This window comes from Bos grunniens, chromosome 13, assembly GCF_055505025.1.
Source record: "Bos grunniens cultivar Pamir isolate PY7600 chromosome 13, Bosgru_T2T1.0, whole genome shotgun sequence".
NCBI lineage: Eukaryota > Metazoa > Chordata > Mammalia > Artiodactyla > Bovidae > Bos > Bos grunniens.
This window is the reverse complement of record NC_141177.1, coordinates 66,924,235-66,944,462: the sequence shown is the minus strand read 5'-3', so window position 1 is coordinate 66,944,462 and position 20,228 is coordinate 66,924,235. Positions and strand designations below refer to the sequence as shown.

At 42.6% G+C, this 20,228-nt stretch overlaps 1 protein-coding gene across 5 annotated transcripts in view; it reads left to right on the top strand.

The window, feature by feature from the left end:
- PRKCQ (protein kinase C theta) overlaps positions 1-20,228 on the top strand; it is a 158,040-nt gene that overhangs the window by 85,890 nt on the left and 51,922 nt on the right. For all 5 annotated transcript variants that reach the window (XM_086334799.1, XM_086334796.1, XM_086334798.1 and 2 more), the window contains 4 exons: positions 2,220-2,329; positions 3,395-3,512; positions 5,405-5,565; positions 10,157-10,330. In XM_086334799.1, coding sequence (XP_086190925.1) covers positions 2,220-2,329; positions 3,395-3,512; positions 5,405-5,565; positions 10,157-10,330 — 563 coding nt within the window. The remainder of the gene's footprint in view (positions 1-2,219; positions 2,330-3,394; positions 3,513-5,404; positions 5,566-10,156; positions 10,331-20,228) is intronic.

Here is a 20,228-nt window from a genome sequence, read left to right as displayed (position 1 = left end):
TTGGAGTATAGTTGACGTACACTTTTGTTAATTACTTCTATACAGCAAAATGATTCAATTATATATATATATATACACACACACACACACACATTATATAATGTGCATACATTTATATGCATTTTTTAACATACTTTTTTCCATTATGGTTTATCCTAGGATATTGATGAAACATGCGTGTTTGCTAAGTCACCTTAGTCATGTCTGACTCTGCAACCCCATAGATGGGCACGTGCCAGGCTCCTTTGTCCATGGGAATCTCTAGGCAAGAATACTACAGTGGGTTCCTCTGCCCTCCTCCAGGAGATCTTCCCAACCCAGGGATACCCGTGTCTCATAAATCTCCTGCGTTGGCAGGCAGGTTCTTTACCACTAGTGCCGCCTGGGAAGCCCACTGATTAAACATAGAAACCACTTTATTTTTTGTGGGTGACCCCATTTTAACTTATGCCACTGCCTAATGTGTGTTGGGTCTTTTAAGTGATAAAGGGGGCTGACCTAGCAGGAGGATCGCCCTTAGATGCCTCCTTATCCACATCCCAGGTGTATCTGCAGGTCTGGTGGAGCCTGGAGTGACATCTTAAGGAAGGCAGGTGATGTTAGGTTTTTCAACTCATTGCTGAAGGCAAACCCACAGGTAGTCAAAATTCATCTGAACCAGAGAAACCTCTGCTGCCCAGGGACCACCACACACTTTCCTGTCTACGCCTGCTCAACGATCCGTGGGTGGGTGGCCTGGCATTGTGTAGAGTGTCTTTAGGAGTTCACAGGCAACAGGTAACTGGAGGATTTCTGAGTGGACAAACAGGACAGGAATAATCAAATCCACACCTGATGGCACCTCGAGTCTGATGGTCTTGGACATCAGGGTTTTCTTCCCTGGAGCCCATCACCCCACCTGCAGAGGACACGCTCGTCCCAGCAGTGGCTGCTGCCTCTGAGCTCAGAACTCCCGCTAGGATTCCTTAGCATTATTCCATGGCTTCCACGCCCTGCTCTGTCCCCTCATTTCCCAACATTCTTTCTTCTCTGTTCCGTTCTCTTCTTTCATTTCCTGTCCTCTGGCCTTCCTTACTTTCCCTCCCTCTCTTCTCCTTTCCTCTCTCCCACTCCTTCCTCCCCCTCGCCCCGAGTCATTCTCTGTTCTTGCTGGAACCCCGCGAGGCGGGGTGCTGTCTGCTCCCTCCTCATGCCCCTGTCTGCATCTCCACCTCCCACTCTCTCCCCTGGGTCTCCCCCCGTCTCTGCCTCCCTCTCTCTTCTTCTTGCTCTCCTGTAAGCCTACTGCCTAAGTACGGTCCCCTCTTATCCTGATCCTGTCTCCTTCCTCTGGCTGCTGAAATTTGCATGAAATTAGTCATCAGAGGAACTGTTTGCACTCACGGAGGTTCAGTTATCACCTACTAGGTTCGTAACAGGCTTCTGACATTTTGATCCTGGTGGGCAGGGAGCCTTTCTGCACGGCACATCAGAGAGGAGCTTAGATCTGGTACACTTTTAAACAGTAAGATGCTCAATCCCTGCTAACTGCCTCCCTCTCTCTGCCTTGCAGTCATGGGTAGGAAATGGGAGCTGGGGCTGCCCAGCATAAAACCTGTATCTGGGAGCCCAGGAAGAGTCAAGTAAATCAGACAGGGTTCAGAAGAGAGAGGCCATTATAAGTAGCATCTTTACTGTATTAAAGATTTCACTTCTGATGGGTTTTTTACAACTATCTATGGTTTATACTTACTTACATAGAAAATGCTATTTTGTTTTATTGTGAATGGTTTGTTTACCTAGTGAAAACTAAAGGTAAAGACAGCTAAAGTATCATCTAAATATTTCAATAACATTTTGAAAGATGAAAGAAAAGTTGTCTTTGGTGAGCACCTTTTGGAGGCCAGTCACTGTGCTCGGTTTGTGCACACAAATGGACGGCAGCCTTCCTTGCCATCAACAAGGCTCTGGCTCTGCCTCGAGCAGGAGTCGTGTCCCAGCATCATGACAAAAGGCACCTGCTGTGTGCATGAGTATCTCAGTGAAGCGGAGGTGGATGCTTAGTGGCATCATAAGAGCACCGCCCTAATATCTGTCTTCAGCGTCTCCCTCTGCGGGGAAGATGGTGCTGGGGGGTTGACAGTTGTCTGTTGGACGTACCTGCACCCAAAACAGATCGTGTTCAGAGTGTCTGGAAGTTGGTTCTGTCGCCCTTGCTCACAGCGTTGCTTCTCTTTCAGCATGTGGCATGAATGTGCATCACAGATGCCAGACAAAGGTGGCCAACCTTTGTGGTATAAACCAGAAGCTGATGGCTGAAGCACTGGCAATGATCGAGAGCACTCAGCAGGTAGGATTGGCTTTTAGGGGACAAGTTCCCGCAGTTTCAACTCAACAAGGACTATTTCAGTCCCTTCACTCTTGGACTTGTAGCAACTGTATGCGGCAACCTGGAATCTATTTCCAAGCACTTGCCTTGACCCTGGCTTTGATCTGCATGTCCACATCCCCACTTTGAGATGTTTATTTAATGCATTTTGCTTGTGTGGATCTTTGTAAGAGCTTAAATTCTTCATGGAATGAGCAGGGGCACAAACAAATGTATTCATTAAAATTATTGAGGATTCATTGCTAGCTTTATACCTCTATTATAGCTTTATTATATTCATAAATATTAATAAATAAATAATAAATATATTAAAATATTAATAATTATATATTATATTCATTGCTAGCTTTATTATAAAATGACTATGTAATAGCTGGTGAGAAAAACATTTGCTGAAATCATCTCCAAAATGCCCCCAGAACACTGAATCCGAGGCAGCTTTGCCTTTCCACTCAGTAGCACGCTGAATCCTCACATCTGTGAACCCTCTTTGAGACCTGGCTTTGGGACTTCCCTGGTGGTCCAGTGGTTAAGACTTCACCTTCCAATGCAGGAAGTGTGAGTTTGATCCCTGGTCAGGGAGCTAGGATCCCACACGCCTCGCACCAAAGAACCAAAACATAAAACAGAAGTAGTATTGTAACAACTTCAAGAAAGACTTTAAAAATGGTCCGCTCTAATAAAAAAAAAAAAAAAATCTTAAAGACTTGGCTTTGCCTACTTGAGCTTTTTTTCCATCCATTGGTCTTTGATTCCTATTTGTGACTGAGTGCTGTGGGGAGTGTGGGAAAAACCAGTGAGCCCCCAGAAAATATGAAGGAAGTAAGCACGCTTTGCTGGTGCGTAAAATATAATAGATGTTCACAGGGTGTGGGATCCTAAGAGAGTGCCGAGGAGGAGGAGAGGTTTGGTTATCCTACATACTCAGGGATCTGAAATGGCTTCGTGACCATGGACAGCAGCATGCATGGTCCCGTCCATGGTGGGTGGGTAGGTGGGTGGTCTGACTCTTTGTTTGTAACCCAGGCTCGCTGCTTAAGAGATTCTGAGCACATCTTCAGAGAAGGTCCAGTTGAAATTGGTCTCCCATGCTCCATAAAAGGTGAAGCAAAGCCGCCGTACGTACCAGGACCAGGGAAAAAAGGTAGCTATCCCTATTCACCATGGAATTGTCATCAGTAATTAATCCTGATTAACCTTAACCTGAGTCGAGGACTTCCCTGGTGGCTCAGAAGGTAAAGAATCTGCCTGCAATGCAGAAGACCCGGGTTTGATCCCTGTGTCGGGAAGGTTCCCCTGGAGAAGGGAATGGCTACCCACTCCAAGTATTCTTGCCTGGAGAAGCCCATGGACAGAGGAGCCTGGCGGGCTACAGTCCATGGGGTCACAAAGAGTCGGACACAACTGAGCAACTAACACTTTCACTAAGACTTTCTGAGCTAAAGTCTCCCTTTACCTGGCCTGATAAATGATTCTTTTCTAGTTAGAAATTACTGACCTCGCCACCCACAAAAAGGCTTCTACTTCTAGAAGTAAAACCAAAATACAGCCCACTAGAAAAGCTTTGTAAGCGGATAGGGGTTGTGGGAAGTTGGGGTGGGGGTAGAAGATGGGGCAAACTTTTCCTCAGAATTTTAGAATGTTATTCCCTGCCATGGTCTGACTGTTTTACAAAACTGAATCCTCCATAGAGCACTAAGGTAGAAATACCACAGACCATCTTATTCTGTACTTTGAGTCTTTACTGGAAAGTTTAAGATTAGAATGGGGAAGAATAGCCAACATCCTTAACATTTATGACATTATGGAAGTTCATCCAGCCTCCTGTTGGAAGGTGCTTTTTGAGAGGTTGTGACTGTGTGATTCTTTTTCAATTTTTATTTTTTTAACACCAAAACCATTCTGTATTGAGGTATAGCCAATTAATTAATGTTGTGTGTAGTTTCAGGTAAACAGCAGAGGGACTCAGCTATATGTATACATGTGATTCTGAGTAGTTTCAACATATATTATAAAATACTTATTTTCCTTGGACTCAGAATGTGAAAGACAAACCTGGAGTGGTAAAGACTCTTCCTGCCAGTGCAGGAGACACAAGAGATGCAGCTTCAGTCCCTGGATGGGAAAGATCCCCTGGAATAGGACATGGTAATCTGCTCCAGTATTCTTGCTTGGAAAATTCCATGGACAGAGAGGCCTGGCAGGCTACAATCCATGGAGTCTCAAAGAGTTGGACATGACTGAGCACACACATAATTCCAACCACAAAAATGATAGGATAATTATGTGCTATGAGATGCCATCAAGTGATATCACGGTAGATAAATGTGTCAATCAACATGTTATGCATGTTAACTTAACACAATGTGATATGTCAAGTGTATTTCAATTTTAAGAAAAGAAATTTTATAAGAGGGTGAGAGGAAGGTTCCAGAAAAGTTGGTCTACAACTTCTCTGGCATGGGGTGAAGAATAAATTGTCTGTAAATTTTTTTAAAGACGTGTTTGGATTAGATTTGGGAAAGGTCTCTGGGTAAACCATGTCTCAGAGACAATCAAAATAGGCAGCATCTTGACCTGAAGACTGTGGCGAATGCTTCCATTCGCGTCTTCAATGATCTGCTATCCAGCTCTTCTTCCCTACATGGTAGGTCACAGAAATTGATGCCATTACGCCTGCAAGCCATGCAAGCAATGAGGAGTCATCTTCTCTCTAGTTCGGCTAAAATCCCTATGTGTCTGTGATCCGGCATTATCTAAAGTGCTTGTTCCTGCTGCAGAGACGGTCTTTTGCTGGTTGGAATGTTTCTTAACCTGACATTTTCCCCAGTCTGTCCCATAAAGAGACACGGTCCACCCCCCAGATGCCTGGCTTCCAGGCAGGAGGTGCTCCTTTTGCCCTGCAGGAACCCCTTTCTGAACTGTTGCAGATGAAACTTTAGAACAGGATATGAAAAAGAAAGCAGGTCTCAGAATAGCTAGGATGACCCTCCGCTGTTCCTTATTTCCTTTTAACCACTGGCCTATCATTTTCAGAGCCTCAGGGGATCTCCTGGGAGTCTCCCTTGGAAGAGATGGAGAAAGTATGCCATCGTCCAGAACCTGAGCCGAACAAAGAAAGAGGTTCTCTACGTATGAAACTAAAAATCGAGGATTTCACCTTGCACAAAATGCTGGGGAAAGGAAGTTTTGGCAAGGTATGATACTGTATGTAGGATTCTGTGGGCCAGATGAGAGAAACTGAGAAGCAAAGCTCTGGCCAGCGGAACTGAGCTGGTGGGACCAAAACCAGGCATGGTGTGCAGAGAGAGGCTTCCTGGGTGGGAGCTGTGATGTGATGTGATGTATGTTAGAGACCAGAGAGATGTCTGAATCAAAAGGGATCTAGGAGCTTCCCTGGTGGCTCAGGCGGTAAAGAATCTGCCTGCAAAGCAAGAGACCTGGGTTCTGTCCCTGGGTTGGGAAGATCCCCTGGAGGAGGGCGTGGCAACCCGCTCCAGTGTTCTTGCCTGGAGAATCCCCATGGACAGAGGAGCCTGGCGGGCTACAGTCCATGGGGTTGCACAGAGTCGGACACAGCTGAACGACTAAGCACAGGGAGGTCTTGGGAGCAGCAGCCTCTACTCCCTGGGGAAAAACAGTTCCAGCTATCTCACTTTGAAGGTGTTCATCCCACCAGCTTATGAGTGTGGTATCTTTGGATGCCAACGAAGCAGGAAGGTGCTCCGGCCAGTTCCTGTCTCATAGATATTTTTGTTTCATTGCTGGTTTTGTTGTTGTTTTGCTCCTTTTTTCAACCCAGAGTCTGGTTTTACTTTCCTTATGATTTTTTTCTCAGTGTTGTCTTAGCTTAGGGCTACTGTAATAAAATACCACAGAGGGGGGCAGCTTCAACAGCAGAAATGTATCTCTCCCAGTCCTGGAGGCTGGACATCCAGGATCAAGGTATGGACAGGGCTGTTCCTCCTGAGGCCTCCCTCTCTCCCAGGTGTAGACGCGGTCTTCTCCCTGTGTCATCACATGGCCATTCCTCTGTGTCCCAATTCCCTCCTCTTATGAGGATGCCAATTCTATGGCATCAGGGCCCATCCTAATGACCTCATTTGAACACAATCATCTCTCTAAAGACCCTGTCTCCAAATAAGGTCACACTCTCAGGTGCTAGGGTTTTAGGACTTCAGCATATGAATTATTAAGGTTCCTCTGGTGGCTCAGATGGTAATGAATCTACCTGCAATGCGAGAGACCTGGGTTTGATCACTGGGTCAGAAAGATTCCAGAGGAGCCTGTCCATGGAATTATTTGGAAGGGACACAGTGCAGCCCAGAATTACAGCCATAACTTGAGTATCTTAGGAAAAGTTTCACGGAGGAGTCCCTCCTCTCAATTATTCCCGCCGCTCACTCAACGTATGGGCTCTCTGTCATGGAGGGTGAGGAGGAGGAGGAAAACATAGTCTAAGAAATTATAATCAACTCTCAGTGACAAGAAGATTGTCAAGTCAGTGATTGTAAAGAGGGATGTCATGGAATACAGGCTTTTAGGTTATCTTGGCTATTAAGGATATCTCATGTATTAATGAAATCCTCAGTTGTTTTTTTATTTATATTGGATGTCACTTCTGGGAGAATTTTAGCCAGAGACTACTGTTCCATGAATTTGTGCAACCAAGGCCAGCATTATACTCAGCACCTGCTCACCAGACTTGGGCTGTAAAACTTACCCAGTTTAATAATAAACAAGCTGAAATGCAACTAGGTCTTGCCACGGCTGAATGACTTTGTGCTGCTAGTAGAGGTTGGGTTTAATACCAAGGAATTGCTTTTGGCAAAACCCACTTGGCCCTGCCAACTGTAGCCAGTAGCTATTAATTTGTTCCCACAATAGCACGAACCATCGCAGGCTCTCTTGGTGTTATTCTGAGTGCAGTAGGCAGTTTTACAGCCAGTCTTCATTAAAATGTAGCATCAACTAATGTGCCATGATAGCCTGTTACCAAAAATTGAAAGGACATTATAGAGATGGAGATTGCCTTTTCGATTTCTTAGTTTAAGTTTGGTTTGGGAAATGTTTTATTGAAAGAAGCAGTTACCAAAAGAGGATTTCTAATTGTTATAGAAATGTTTTTCTTTGTTCTCTGGATAGATTTCTACTTTTCAACATGGTTAACACAGCTTTAAGTTAAACCTATCTGCCTTAGTAAATAACCCAATGTACAGCTGAGAGCTTCAGTAGCCTCGGCTCTGTGACTAAGCTCCTCCCCATCAGAATCCCAGATCCCTGCACCCCGAGGGGACCCCACTGTGGGAACCCAGTGAAGGGGGGAACCCCAAAGCAAAATATATTTCCTCTTCTTGAACTCCAAAACTTGTTCTTATTTTTCTCTTTTTTCACTCTCTATAGATATGGTTCCTTATCAAAATGGTAGCCTGTCTATTTTGGTTCTCCATCGATTTTAGGCCCAGGAGAATAAATGGCTTGTTTTCTGGGGTTATGCTCGTTATTTCCCTGATGGCTCAGATGGTAAAGATTCTGTCTGCTATGCAGGAGACATGGGTTCGATCCCTGGATTGGGAAGATCGCCTGGGGAAGGGAATGGCTACCGAGTCTGGTATTCTCACCTGGAGAATTCCATGGACAGAGGAGCCTGGCGGGCTACAGTCCGTGGGGTCGCAGAGTTGGACGCAACTGAAGGCAATGGCACCCCACTCCAGAACTTTTGCCTGGAAAATCCCATGGACAGAGAAGCCTGGTAGGCTGCAGTCCATGGGGTCGCTAGAGTCAGACATGACTGAGTGATTTCACTTTCACTTTTCACTTTCATGCATTGGAGAAGGAAATGGCAACCCACTCCAGTGTTCTTACCTGGAGAATCCCAGGGACGGGGAGGCCTGGTGGGCTGCCGTCTCAGGGGTCACACAGAGTTGGACACGACTGAAGTGACTTAGCAGCAGCAGCAGCAGCAGAGTGACTCACACTTTCACCTTCATGCCTGAATTCTCATCTAAGCTCTACCCTCTCTTATCAAGCCAGCTACCCCCAAACCTGTCTGCATTGTATTATTTTAAACATAGACACATGCATTTTCACTATTGGTGTGTCATCATGAACTTCAGCATTCCTCAAAAGTCACTAAAAGAAGCAAACAATGAGTGGGTTTTTTGAAGTATAGTTGCTTTACGGTATTATATTAGCTTCCGAAGTGTTGTAACATAGTGATTCAGTAGTTTTATAGATTGTACTCTAAAGTTACTACAGAATAATGGCTCTGTTTTGCTGTGAGATTCAATATATCCCTGTTGCTTATTTATTTTACACAGAGCAGTTCGTACCTCTTAATTCCATGCCCTTGTCTTGGCCCTCCTCCCCCTGACTGGAAACCACTGGTTTGTTCTCTATATCCGTGAGTCTGCTTCTGTTTTGTTACACACATTCGTTTTGGTTTTAGATTCCAATGACTGTCATTCAGAAAGCATTTTAGGGTTCACAAGTCACTTCCCCACCTGGATGTGTGATTTTCACAACAGTCCTGTAAGTCAGCAGTGTGGTGACAGTTATGGCTTTTCCACGTTAGGGAACCGAAGCCCAGGGAGGTTCCTTTGTGAGCCCACATTCCCACAGCCAGTAAATGTCTGTGGAACGAGGCCAGAGCTGCGGCTTTCTGTCTCCTCAGGCCGTGTCCTCACTACCGTCAGTTGTCTGTGGCTTGCATCATCTGCAAGAGTGCAGACTGGAGCAACCCTCCATTGTAAGCCATCTGGTGTCCTGTCTTATAAGATGCCTGAAATTGAGTGGAAAAAGTCAGCTTTGGAGTCAGATTTTCCACTGAGTAGCTCTGTGAGTTTGAGAAAGTTACCCTTTGACCCTAGGTTTCTGTTATTATTACTATCTGTACTAAAATTAGATAGCATGCGTAAAGCCTGTAGCAGAATGTCTGACACATAGTAGGTCTTGAAGATAATGTTAGTGTCTGTGCCGTCAGAGGAAATGCTATGCATTCTTTAAGTACATCAGGACAGTTGGATTTCTCACGTATGCTTTTTGGCCTTGAAAAAGTGGATAAAACATGGAGTAAGGTTTTATGCTCATTTTTATTGATTATGTCAAAAGCAGTCAAGTCTTCCTCTTCATTGCTCACTGCTGCTTCCTCAATACATATTTTTCTCTGATTTTTTTTTTAATAAACTTAGGTCTCTGGGCAGACAGGACACTTTTAAAAAAAATGTTATTGGCGTATAGCTGATTTAGTGTTGTGTATCTGCTGTACAGTAAAGTGAATCAGCTACACAAGTACACGTATCCCCTCTTCTCTGGATTTCCTTCCCATTTCAGTCCAAGCATTGGGTAGCGTTCCCTCAACTATATAGTGGGTTCTCATTGGTTATCTGTTTTATCCATAGCAGTGTGTGTGTATCAATCCCAACCTCCTAATCTATCCCCCTTGATGTCCATGCTTTTGTTCTCTATATCTGTGTCTCTGTTTCTGCTTTGCAAATAGGTTCATCTGTACAATTTTTCTAGATTCCACTTTTTTAAACAGAATCTTTTCAGGGGCTGAGAATAACCCATCCGATTTTGTGAAACCCTTTGAAAGGTAGAGTGGATGAAGCTGTTAATAACATCCCACGCCAGTAAAACTTGGTTTGTCTCCATAAAGGGGATAGAGGAGGATTGGAGAATTAATTCTGTTTCCACCCCCAGTACATCTCTCTCAGCATGTCATGACTCTTCTTTATCGAGTGTCAATCCAAATGCTAAAATAACTCTGCTTCTTCTGCTTCCTTCCAGGTCTTCCTAGCAGAGTTCAAGAAAACCAATCAGTTTTTCGCAATAAAAGCCTTAAAGAAAGATGTGGTTTTGATGGACGATGACGTGGAGTGCACGATGGTAGAGAAGAGGGTCCTCTCCTTGGCCTGGGAGCATCCATTCTTAACACATATGTTCTGCACGTTCCAGACCAAGGTAAGGCTTCTGCCCAGATGGTCCTTCATCTCTACATCCTCAACCAGTAAGTCGGGGTGCTCCTGCAGAACAGGAGACATGGGGCGCTTACTCCATGTATTTCTTCTTTGAGTCCACCTTCCATCCATCTAAGCAAGCCTTTAACAGTTGTTTAGAGGGGAAGAAACTTGTTTGAAAAGAAACAAGTTTTCTTGTTTGGAAAAATGCAGGAAACTTGAATTTTCTAATGCATTTGACTGGGGAAAGGGCCTTCTGGTTTTGCTTGCTTTCTTTTTAAAATTCAGTTTAACTTCTATAACAAGGATTCTAAGCAGTGTGTGATTTGCTTAACAAAGCAGTGCTTTGTGAAAGGGAAAAGGTGTGACATCTGTTCATCTACCATACATGTATTTCAGGAGACAAAATTTGGAAAAATGGATCAAAATGTGTGTGTACTGTTATTTCCCTTTAAAAGGCCAGTAGAAGATCATCCTTTAGAGCATACTTTACCAGGAACTGAGCAGTCAGATAAAACTGTAAATTTTGTCAAAAATGCCTCTTATTTTGGGAGAATGTTCCTCCTGATCTGCTTTATCTTTAAAATTAAAAAAAAAAAAAAGCACTTTTTTTCTAACTTAAAAGTTATTCAGGATGATTTTAGAAAATTTGCTTATTTGCTTAAAGAAAATCATATATATCCCATTACTTGGGTATAGTCGCCATTACTATGTCAAAGTTTATCCTTCTAGATTTCCCCCCCATTCGGTTTATAAAAATAAAAATAACCAGTTAGTGTAAATACCTCCTGCTCTGTAACTTGCACTTTAACACTCTGTACATTTCCTGACATCTGTAGATATCCTTCTGCAATGTGGTTTATCTCATTAGGCTAATTCTAAACTTTGTTCTGATTTAAATAACACTGAAATGAACATTCCTGTAGATCAGTCATCTGTATAAACATTATGGTTTTCTATTTTTCTACTGTACTTCACCCTGTCCTCATGGGTAAGGCCTAGAATTGTGTTGTATGTAGCCAAGAATAATAAGCAGACCCATGGGGAGCTGTGTGGTTAAGATCCAAAGAAAATGAAGAAGTTTTTCTCTTGTTCTATTTCAAGCCTTGATGATAATGTACTACCTTAGTATAAGTAGCATCTTCTGCCTCCAGCCACAGAAGTGTTAGTGGGGAAACTGGGAATCAGCCAGTAAATGTGGACGGTCACTTAGGGATTTCGTCACCACTTCTCCAGCTGCCAATAGACTCTCAAGTGTTTAATTAGGGAATAGATGAGTAAATGTACTTAGCTAAAATAAGGAAAGATATAAGCATCTGAATGCAGAGTTCCAAAGAATAGCAAGGAGAGATAAAAAAGCCTTCCTCAGCGATCAATGCAAAGAAATAGAGGAAAACAACAGAATGGGAAGGACTAGAGATCTTGTCAAGAAAATTAGAGATACCAAGGGAACATTTCATGCAAAATGGGCTCGATAAAGGACAGAAATGGTATGCACCTAACAGGAGCAGAAGATATTAAGAAGAGGTGGCAAGAATACACAGAAGAACTGTACAAAAAAGAGCTTCACGACCCAGATAATCACGATGATGTGATTACTGACCTAGAGCCAGACATCTCAGAATGTGAAGTCAAGTGGGCCTTAGAAAGCATCACTGCGAACAAAGCTAGTGGAGGTGATGGCATTCCAGTTGAGCTATTTCAAATTCTAAAAGATGATGCTGCGAAGGTGCTGCACTCAATATGCCAGCAAATTTGGAAAACTCACCAGTGGCCACAGGACTGGAAAGGGTCAGTTTTCATTCCAATCCCAAAGAAAGGAAATGTGAAAGAATGCTCAAACTACTGCACAATTGTACTCATCTCACACGCTAGTAAAGTAATGCTCAAAATTCTCCAAGCCAGGCTTTAGCAAAACGTGAACCGTGAACTTCCAGATGTTCAAGCTGGTTTTAGAAAAGGTAAAGGAACCAGAGATCAAATTGCCAACATCCACTGGATCATGGAAAAAGCAAGAGAGTTCCAGAAAAACATCTATTTCTGCTTTATTGACTATGCCAAAGCCTTTGACTGTGTGGATCACAATCAACTGTGGAAAATTCTGAAAGAGATGGGAATACCAGACCACCTGACCTGCCTCTTGAGAAACTTGTATGCAGGTCAGGAAGCAACAGTTAGAACTGGACATGGAACAACAGACTGGTTCCAAATAGGAAAAGGAGTATGTCAAGGCTGTATATTGTCACCCTGCCTATTTAACTTCTATGCAGAGTACATCATGAGAAACGCTGGGCTGGAAGAAGCACAAGCTGGAATCAAGATTGCCGGGAGAAATATTAATAACCTCAGATATGCAGATGACACCACCCTTGTGGCAGAAAGTGAAGAGGAACTAAAAAGCCTCTTGCTGAAAGTGAAAGAGGAGAGTGAAAAAGTTGGCTTATAGCTCAGCATTCAGAAAACAAAGATCATGGCATCTGGTCCCATCACTTCATGGCAAATAGATGGGGAAACAGTGGAAACAGTGTCAGACTTTATATTTTTGGGGCTCCAAAATCACTGCAGATAGTGATTGCAGCCATGAAATTAAAAGGCGCTTACTCCTTGGAAGGAAAGTTATGACCAACCTAGATAGCATATTTAAAAGCAGAGACTTTACTTTGCCAACAAAGATCCGTCTAGTCAAGACTATGGTTTTTCCAGTGGTCATGTATGGATGTGAGAGTTGGACTGTGAAGAAGGCTGAGCGCCGAATTGATGCTTTTGAACTGTGGTGTTGGAGAAGACTCTTGAGAGTCCCTTGGACTGCAAGGAGATCCAACCAGTCCATTCTGAAGGAGATCAGCCCTGGGATTTCTTTGGGAGGACTGGTGCTAAAGCTGAAACTCCAGTACTTTGGCCACATCATGCAAAGAGTTGACTCATTGGAAAAGACTCTGATGCTGGGAGGGGTTGGGGGCAGGAGGAGAAGGGGACGACAGAGGATGAGATGGCTGGATGGCATCACTGACTCAATGGACGTGAGTCTGGGTGAACTCCGGGAGTTGGTGATGGACAGGGAGGCCTGGCGTTCTGCGATTCATGGGGTCGCAAGAGTCGGACGTGACCGAGCGACTGAACAATATCTATTTTTATTCTACTATTGCCTATTTCAGTTCAGTTCAGAGTCTTCACAATGCTTCAAGTACAGTATGCGATCACTGAGTGCTTTCTCATGGTCCGGGTTTCCACTGTGAAGGATATAGAAATAATATTGTCTCTGACCTAGAGAATTTCATACTCTGTGGAGCTGAAATAGCTCTGTTGAGAGAGTGTTAGACTGAAGATCTAAAGGTCCCTGGTTCAGTCCTGGGTTTCGGCAGGCAAGCACTTCTTTTGTGGCTTCCCTGGTGGCTTAGATGATAAAACGTTGCCTGCAGTGCGGGAGACCCAGGTTCGATCCCTGGGTTGGGAATATCCTCTGGAGAAGGAAATGGCAACCCACTCTAGTACCCTTGCTTGGAAAATTCCATGGACAGAGGAGCCTGGTAGGCTATAGTCCATGGGGTTGCAAAGAGTCGGACACGACTGAGCAACTTCACTTTCACTTTCAAAGAGGCAACAATGATACTTCTAATGGTGTAAGTAATTTTAATATAAATTTATTTTAATTGGAGGTTAATTACTTTACAATATTGTATTCGTTTTGCCATATATCAACATGAATCCGCCACAGGTATACACGTGTTCCCCATCCTGAACCCCCTTCCCACTTCCCTCCCCTTACCATCCCTCTGGGTCATCCCAGTGCACCAGCCCCAAGCATCCAGTATCATGCATTGAACCTGGACTGGTGATTCGCTTCATGTATGATATTATACATGTTTCAATGCCATTTTCCCAAATCATCCCACCCTCTCCCACAGAGTCCAAAAGACTGTTCTATACATCTGTGTCTCTTTTGCTGTCTCTGCTGACTTTTAAGTACCAGAGCTGAGAAAAACTAGAAATTAGAATTTGAATAGGCAGTAAAGGTCTTGGACAACAGAAGTGTCGAGGCTATAAGGCGGCATGAAGGAAGAAAGGGATTGTGATCAGCTGTTTAAGTAGGCTTATGTTTTTACAGCAGAAAGGAGTTTCGGATTCCTGGTAATGAGGGTTACAGAGATTTCCTGCTAGAGGGTTCCTCCTGGAGATGAGATATATCTGTTGGTCTTGGATGGTGCAGATATTTCACTGAAAGACAAAATCTGGAACTCTGCCCAACTCTCTTGGTCAGTGTTCTAGATTTGCTGTGCGCCCTGGGGGTTACTTAGTCTCACTTTTCCTCTTGGAATATTGTGAGGCTTTTATCAGAATGCTAAATGCACCTCAGACCAGGCTTCTAGGAAATCAAATTTCTCTTGGCACCTTTTCCTGCTGTCGTTTTTTATTGGAATATAATTGGTTTACAATATTGTTAGTTTCAGCTGTACAATGAAGTGAATCAGCCATGTGTATCCATATATCCCCCACCCACCCCTCCAGGCCATCACAGAGCACAGAGCTGCACTCCCTGTGCTGTACAGCTGCTTCCCACTAGCTGTTTTTATGTATTTGTTTGATTGTTGTTTTCATATCTTATAGAGAAGGCTACCATTAAGTCCATTTTGTAAAAAATAGGCATATTTCTGTCTCTGATTGTCAATTCTCAGGGATTATTTACATTTTTCCTTGATATAGGAAATGCTCTTAAAATTCCAAGACTATGGAATGCCTTACCAAAACCAGAGCAGTAAATGCACGAGAAAAAAACGTTATAGAATTTACACGTAAAATGTAAAAATGACTGTCTCACTACGTTTCAAAAAGTTCTTTTAGAGATGGTGGGGAGGGGGAGGCAAAGCTTACATTATTACACTTTCTGAAGGACCCTCAGTTGTTTTGAGACACCTTGATTTTTAAATTTAATTTTTGATAGTGTACAGATGCTGTGCAGTATTATAAGTTATAGGTGTACAATTCAGTGATTCACAATTTTCAAAGATTATACTCTATTTATAGTTATTATAAAATATTTAGATTGCCCATGTTGTGCAATATATCCTTGTAGCCCATTTTGTGCCTAATAGTCCTGATTTATTTAAACCTTGTATGTCAAACAAAATAACCAGATGCCACAGGTGAGTGTAAAAAGCAGCAATTTACATGAATAATGATTTCCTCTGGCTAAGTTTAGAATGTAGTCAGTTGGGAAAAGGGCCTTACTTCTGGATTTTGTCTGCTTGCTTATTGTTTAGAATTTGGTTTTAACTTCTATAACAATGAGGATTTGAAACAGTCAAAGACTGCTTGTCTACTTGAATTTTTTTGTGATTCCATACAAATTTTAGGATTATTTGTTCTTGTTCTGTGAAAAATGTCATGGGTATTATGATAGATAATGCATTAAATCTTTAGATGGTTTTCAGTAGTAAGGACATTGTCACAATACCAATTCTTTCAATCCACGAACACAGGGTATTTTCCACATTTTCTTTGTATCATGTTGAATCTACTACATCAATGTCTTTTAGTTTTCAGAATACAGGTCTTCCACCTCTTAAATTAATCCCTAGGTATTTGATTCTTTTTTGATGCAACTGTAAACAAGATCGTTTTGCTTTTTCTTTACAACAGTTCAGTATTAGTATACAAAATGCATTGTAATTTCTGCATATCAATTTTGTATCCTGCAACTTTATTGATTAGCTCTAATAGTTTTCTCCCTGTATCTTTAGGATTTTCTATGTGTAGTATCTTATGATCTGCAAATAGTGACAGTTTTACTTTCTCCTTTCCAATTTGGAAAGAGTTCCAGCAGTTCCCCCACATGTTTGGCAGATGCCTTAAGGTTAGTAAATGGTCTAAATGTCCTTTAAATCACTGTTTCTTTCCATGTGTCCCAAGGTGGGCAAGTCTGTGCACAGGGCTTTCAGGGGTATCCTTCCTACTGCAGACCACAGTGTCAGAGGTGGATCCTAGTTTTTTTAATTAGAAAATAATTGCTTTACAATGTTTTGTTGGTTCTGCTGTGCAACAATGTGAATAGCCATAAGTAGACATACATCCCCTCCACCCAGCCCTCTAGGTTCCTGGTAATGCTGGGTCTCGGTCCCTCTATCATTTCTTGAGCAGAAGAAAGGTTAGCCCTCAGTCAGCCCTCAGTTCTTCAGGAGGAATTGCTTTCTGTGTAGATCAGTGTGTTCATGGGAGGACTCTTTTAACTGTGCTGGCAAATTAAAATCTATCAGAAACTAACTAATCATAAAACTTTGAAAATACACTTCATAAATCTCTTTGGAAAGTCACCGCTAATTCAACAAATGTGGTTTTTTGTGGACCTACTGTTTGTTAATTTCTATATTTCCCCAACAGAGGCAAGACTCAAACTATAGGTTCTCAGTAGCTAGCTTGGAAGAATAGTAGTCTGCTTTCTTGATTTTAAGATGCTATTAGTATTAGATGCCCTATTTTCTTGATACACAAAATTATTTTAAAAACTAGGAGCCACGTCTCTGAAATTGTCTAAATGTGAATTGACATGTATGTCAATTAGAAATTGTATCGGCTGCTAGTAATAGAGACTGGAAACAATGATTTAAATGAGACAGAAGTGTTTGTCAATCTCTTCATATGAAAGGAGTTAGTTCCATGATGTCCAAGACCCAGGAACCATCTACTGCTCTGGGTTCTCATCCTGAAGAGTACTCCTCAGTCCAGTAGGGACTGGAGAAGCCCATCTGTCACAGCCACATTCTAGGGAGGAAAGAACAACCCTGTGCCTGCTTAGTCTTCTTTATCAAGTCACTTTTGGAAAAGACTTACAAAAAGCTGCTGTTTACCTCTCTCTCTGACTCTTCTATAGCTCTAAGGAGAGCTGGAAAGTTGAATCTTTAAGGTGAGCACACCATCATCCAGAATAATATTTTTTCCTAAGAAAGAGAGGCAACCAGACATTTCTGCTCTAACATATTTTTAGTTTGAAATATATGATTCAAACTAGCTTTATTGAAGTCAATTTAGCATCAGATAATTTCCTAGGAACCTTAAATAAGATAATATACTTAATTCTGTAATCCCAGTGAAGTAGATATTATTCCATTTTACCTATGAGAAAACTGAAGCTAGGAAAGATGAACTTTATCTTAAGGCCACTGAGATGGAAACAGCATACAATCTTACCAGGGCATCTTTGTCCAGATATGGGATTCCTATATATTCATACCATGTAAGTGTCTTAGTGGAGAAGGCAATGGCACCTCACTCCAGTACTCTTGCCTGGAAAATCCCCATGGACGGAGGAGCCTGGTGGGCTGCAGTCCATGGGGTCGCTAAGAGTCGGACACGACTGAGCGACTTGACTTTCACTTTTCACTTTCATGCATTGGAGAAGGAAATGGCAACCCACTCCAGTGTTCTTGCCTGGAGAATCCCAGGGACAGGGGAGCCTGGTGGGCTGCTGTCACAGAGTCGGACACAACTGAAGCGACTTAGCAGCAGCAAGTGTCTTAGTGATATGTCATCTCTGTAGTATCTAAATGTTCACCTACAGGGGGAAAAAAACACACAGAAAAATAGTTTTCTTCTGTTTCATTATACTAGAGTAAAAGTTCAATAACTCGAGTACCCAAAGTTTCTCTGATCTAACTTGATAACCCTAGGTGTTGAGGGGGGGGGTGTGGGGGAAGGGTTTGGAAAGTGTAACACAAAATTCAACTGAGTAAATTTAGAGATCTAATTATGTTTTTGCAATAATTCATGAATCGAATAGCATCCTATTTAGGAAGCAGAAAGGAGCACTGAGGACCTGTATGAAATGGAAGACTTTTATGGGCAGAAAGTGGGGACAAGGAAAGAACAGTGTTTCAGGCAAGGTCACTTCCTCACAAGTGCTGATCAGGAAGTTCCAGACTGGGGAAGGTTAGAATTGCAGGTAGGTTAGATGTTAAGTCTCCATTTAGAGATGTGGGCTTAGCACGAGTAATTCCATTTGGGGACTATTATATCAACAATCACACCCCTCCCCTTTTGACCAGACCGTCAGCTTAACTGGAAGATGTGATCAAAATTTAAGGTATTAGCTAGCAGTACTCCCAGCTGCCGTCCTGAAGTTCCCGTGGTTTTTTGATGGTCGTTTGTGTGCTATTCACAGGCCACAGGGTTCAGGGTCACCATTTTTAAGTCAGGCATCGTCTTCCTTTTTGGAAATTCCACATTGAGGGAGATGGTTCACCTGAGGGTCAGTGCCTACAAACATGAATTTAAAGCCTTTGAAAGAACACAGCATTCCAGGGAGACTCTTGTGACTATGGAAAGTAGGATAATTCCCAGTAGTTGGAGTGCTGCCAAACTAATGAAGAAAAAACAAAAAAGATCCCATTGAAAGAGTCACCTTTTCAAGCCAAGTGGGTTGTTCAGCGTTTTTCTGTAACTGAGTTTCAGCTTCCACAGACATGTTAATCTGGGTGCCACAGGTTGTCTTGACTTGTGAAGTAGAATCCTGCCAAAGGAAGGGGGAGGTCTCCTCATTTATGTAGAGCCTGAATAGAAAGTTCCCCAAGTTTGGGGTGGCTAGATAGAGGGAAGGAAACAGACCAGGGCTTTTTAACATCATGGGCAGATCAGAGTTTCTGATGAGAAATCCAGCGATCTGAAAGGATTCCACCCCCACACCCAAGCAATAGCTTGGGGGATGGTGTTCTCTTTCCAAGTCAAGGCCAGAGTCAAGGAAAGGCGCTGAAGAAGAGAGGGTTGCATGTTTGGCTACCCAGTAATGCACCTCAACATTGGCTACTTCTCTTCCCAGTCGATTCGATTCTGAGGTCTTGAGCGGGTGGACAGGACCCAGTATCAGGTGAGATGTACACCCAACGTTCAAGTCCCTGCAGTTTGGCTCCCGTCTGGTTAGTGAGGAAGATCTGGGATAGTCCCTTGCCAGGAGACGCAAGGGAGTCTTTGTTCTTTGGGATTCCAAATCAGAAGGGTGGGAGGAAATTGGAAACAGTAGTTTGGAGAGTCATAACCAGTCAATTGAGGGAACTGGAAGTATTCAAGATCTACTCCAAGTTACAGAGATGTTACAAAGTCTCCAAAGTAGTTCCCAGGATTAGGCTCTGATATCTACAGAAATAGAGTTTTCTTCTCTGTAATCACTGTTCTCTTAACCAAAGAGCATTAACAGTAAACCCAATTTGTTTGCATTAAACTTGGCCTGATTAATTACCTAAGTGCAGCAAGAATAGTGCTGGGCCACTTATACTCTTTTAAAAACTGTTTCCTATAAAGGAACCTCAGGCTGAACTCTTAAGCCTCTGAAGCCAGGTAGCCAAAATCTCACAATCCAATTTTACCTGCAATACCTGTAACTTTGGGTGAGTTCCTCTCTTATTGAGGTCTGAAAAAATATCCTGGAGTTCTATGGACCTACCAGGAAATTACCTTTTTTACTCTCCTGTTTAGTTCACAGGAATCTTGGTACCAGTCCAATTTTTCCAAAGGATTTTATTGACCCCCCCCACCCCCCTGCAAAGTGAATCTTAGTTATTTTCAGCTGTCTGGTCATATCTGAGTCTATACACATCTCTCTCGTATATACTACTACAGTCAATGCCTTGGTAATAATACCAATGTAATCAATTGTGCCCTGTTACAACGACAGATTCTCACTAAACTTATGTAAAATAGCTATTTTGCTTTAAAAAGAACACTTGAGAGTTTCTGGGTTCTGGAAGAATCAGAGAAAACGTTTCATCTTTGTTTACAAGGGTATACTTTACCTCATTGTTGTAGGTCATGTTACTGCAAGAGCAATCTCAAATCTGGAAAAACAAAATATTAAGGTGCCAGCAATGTTTCAAATAAATTCTAACCATCCTCCTCCGTTCATTCAGTCTCGTGTTATT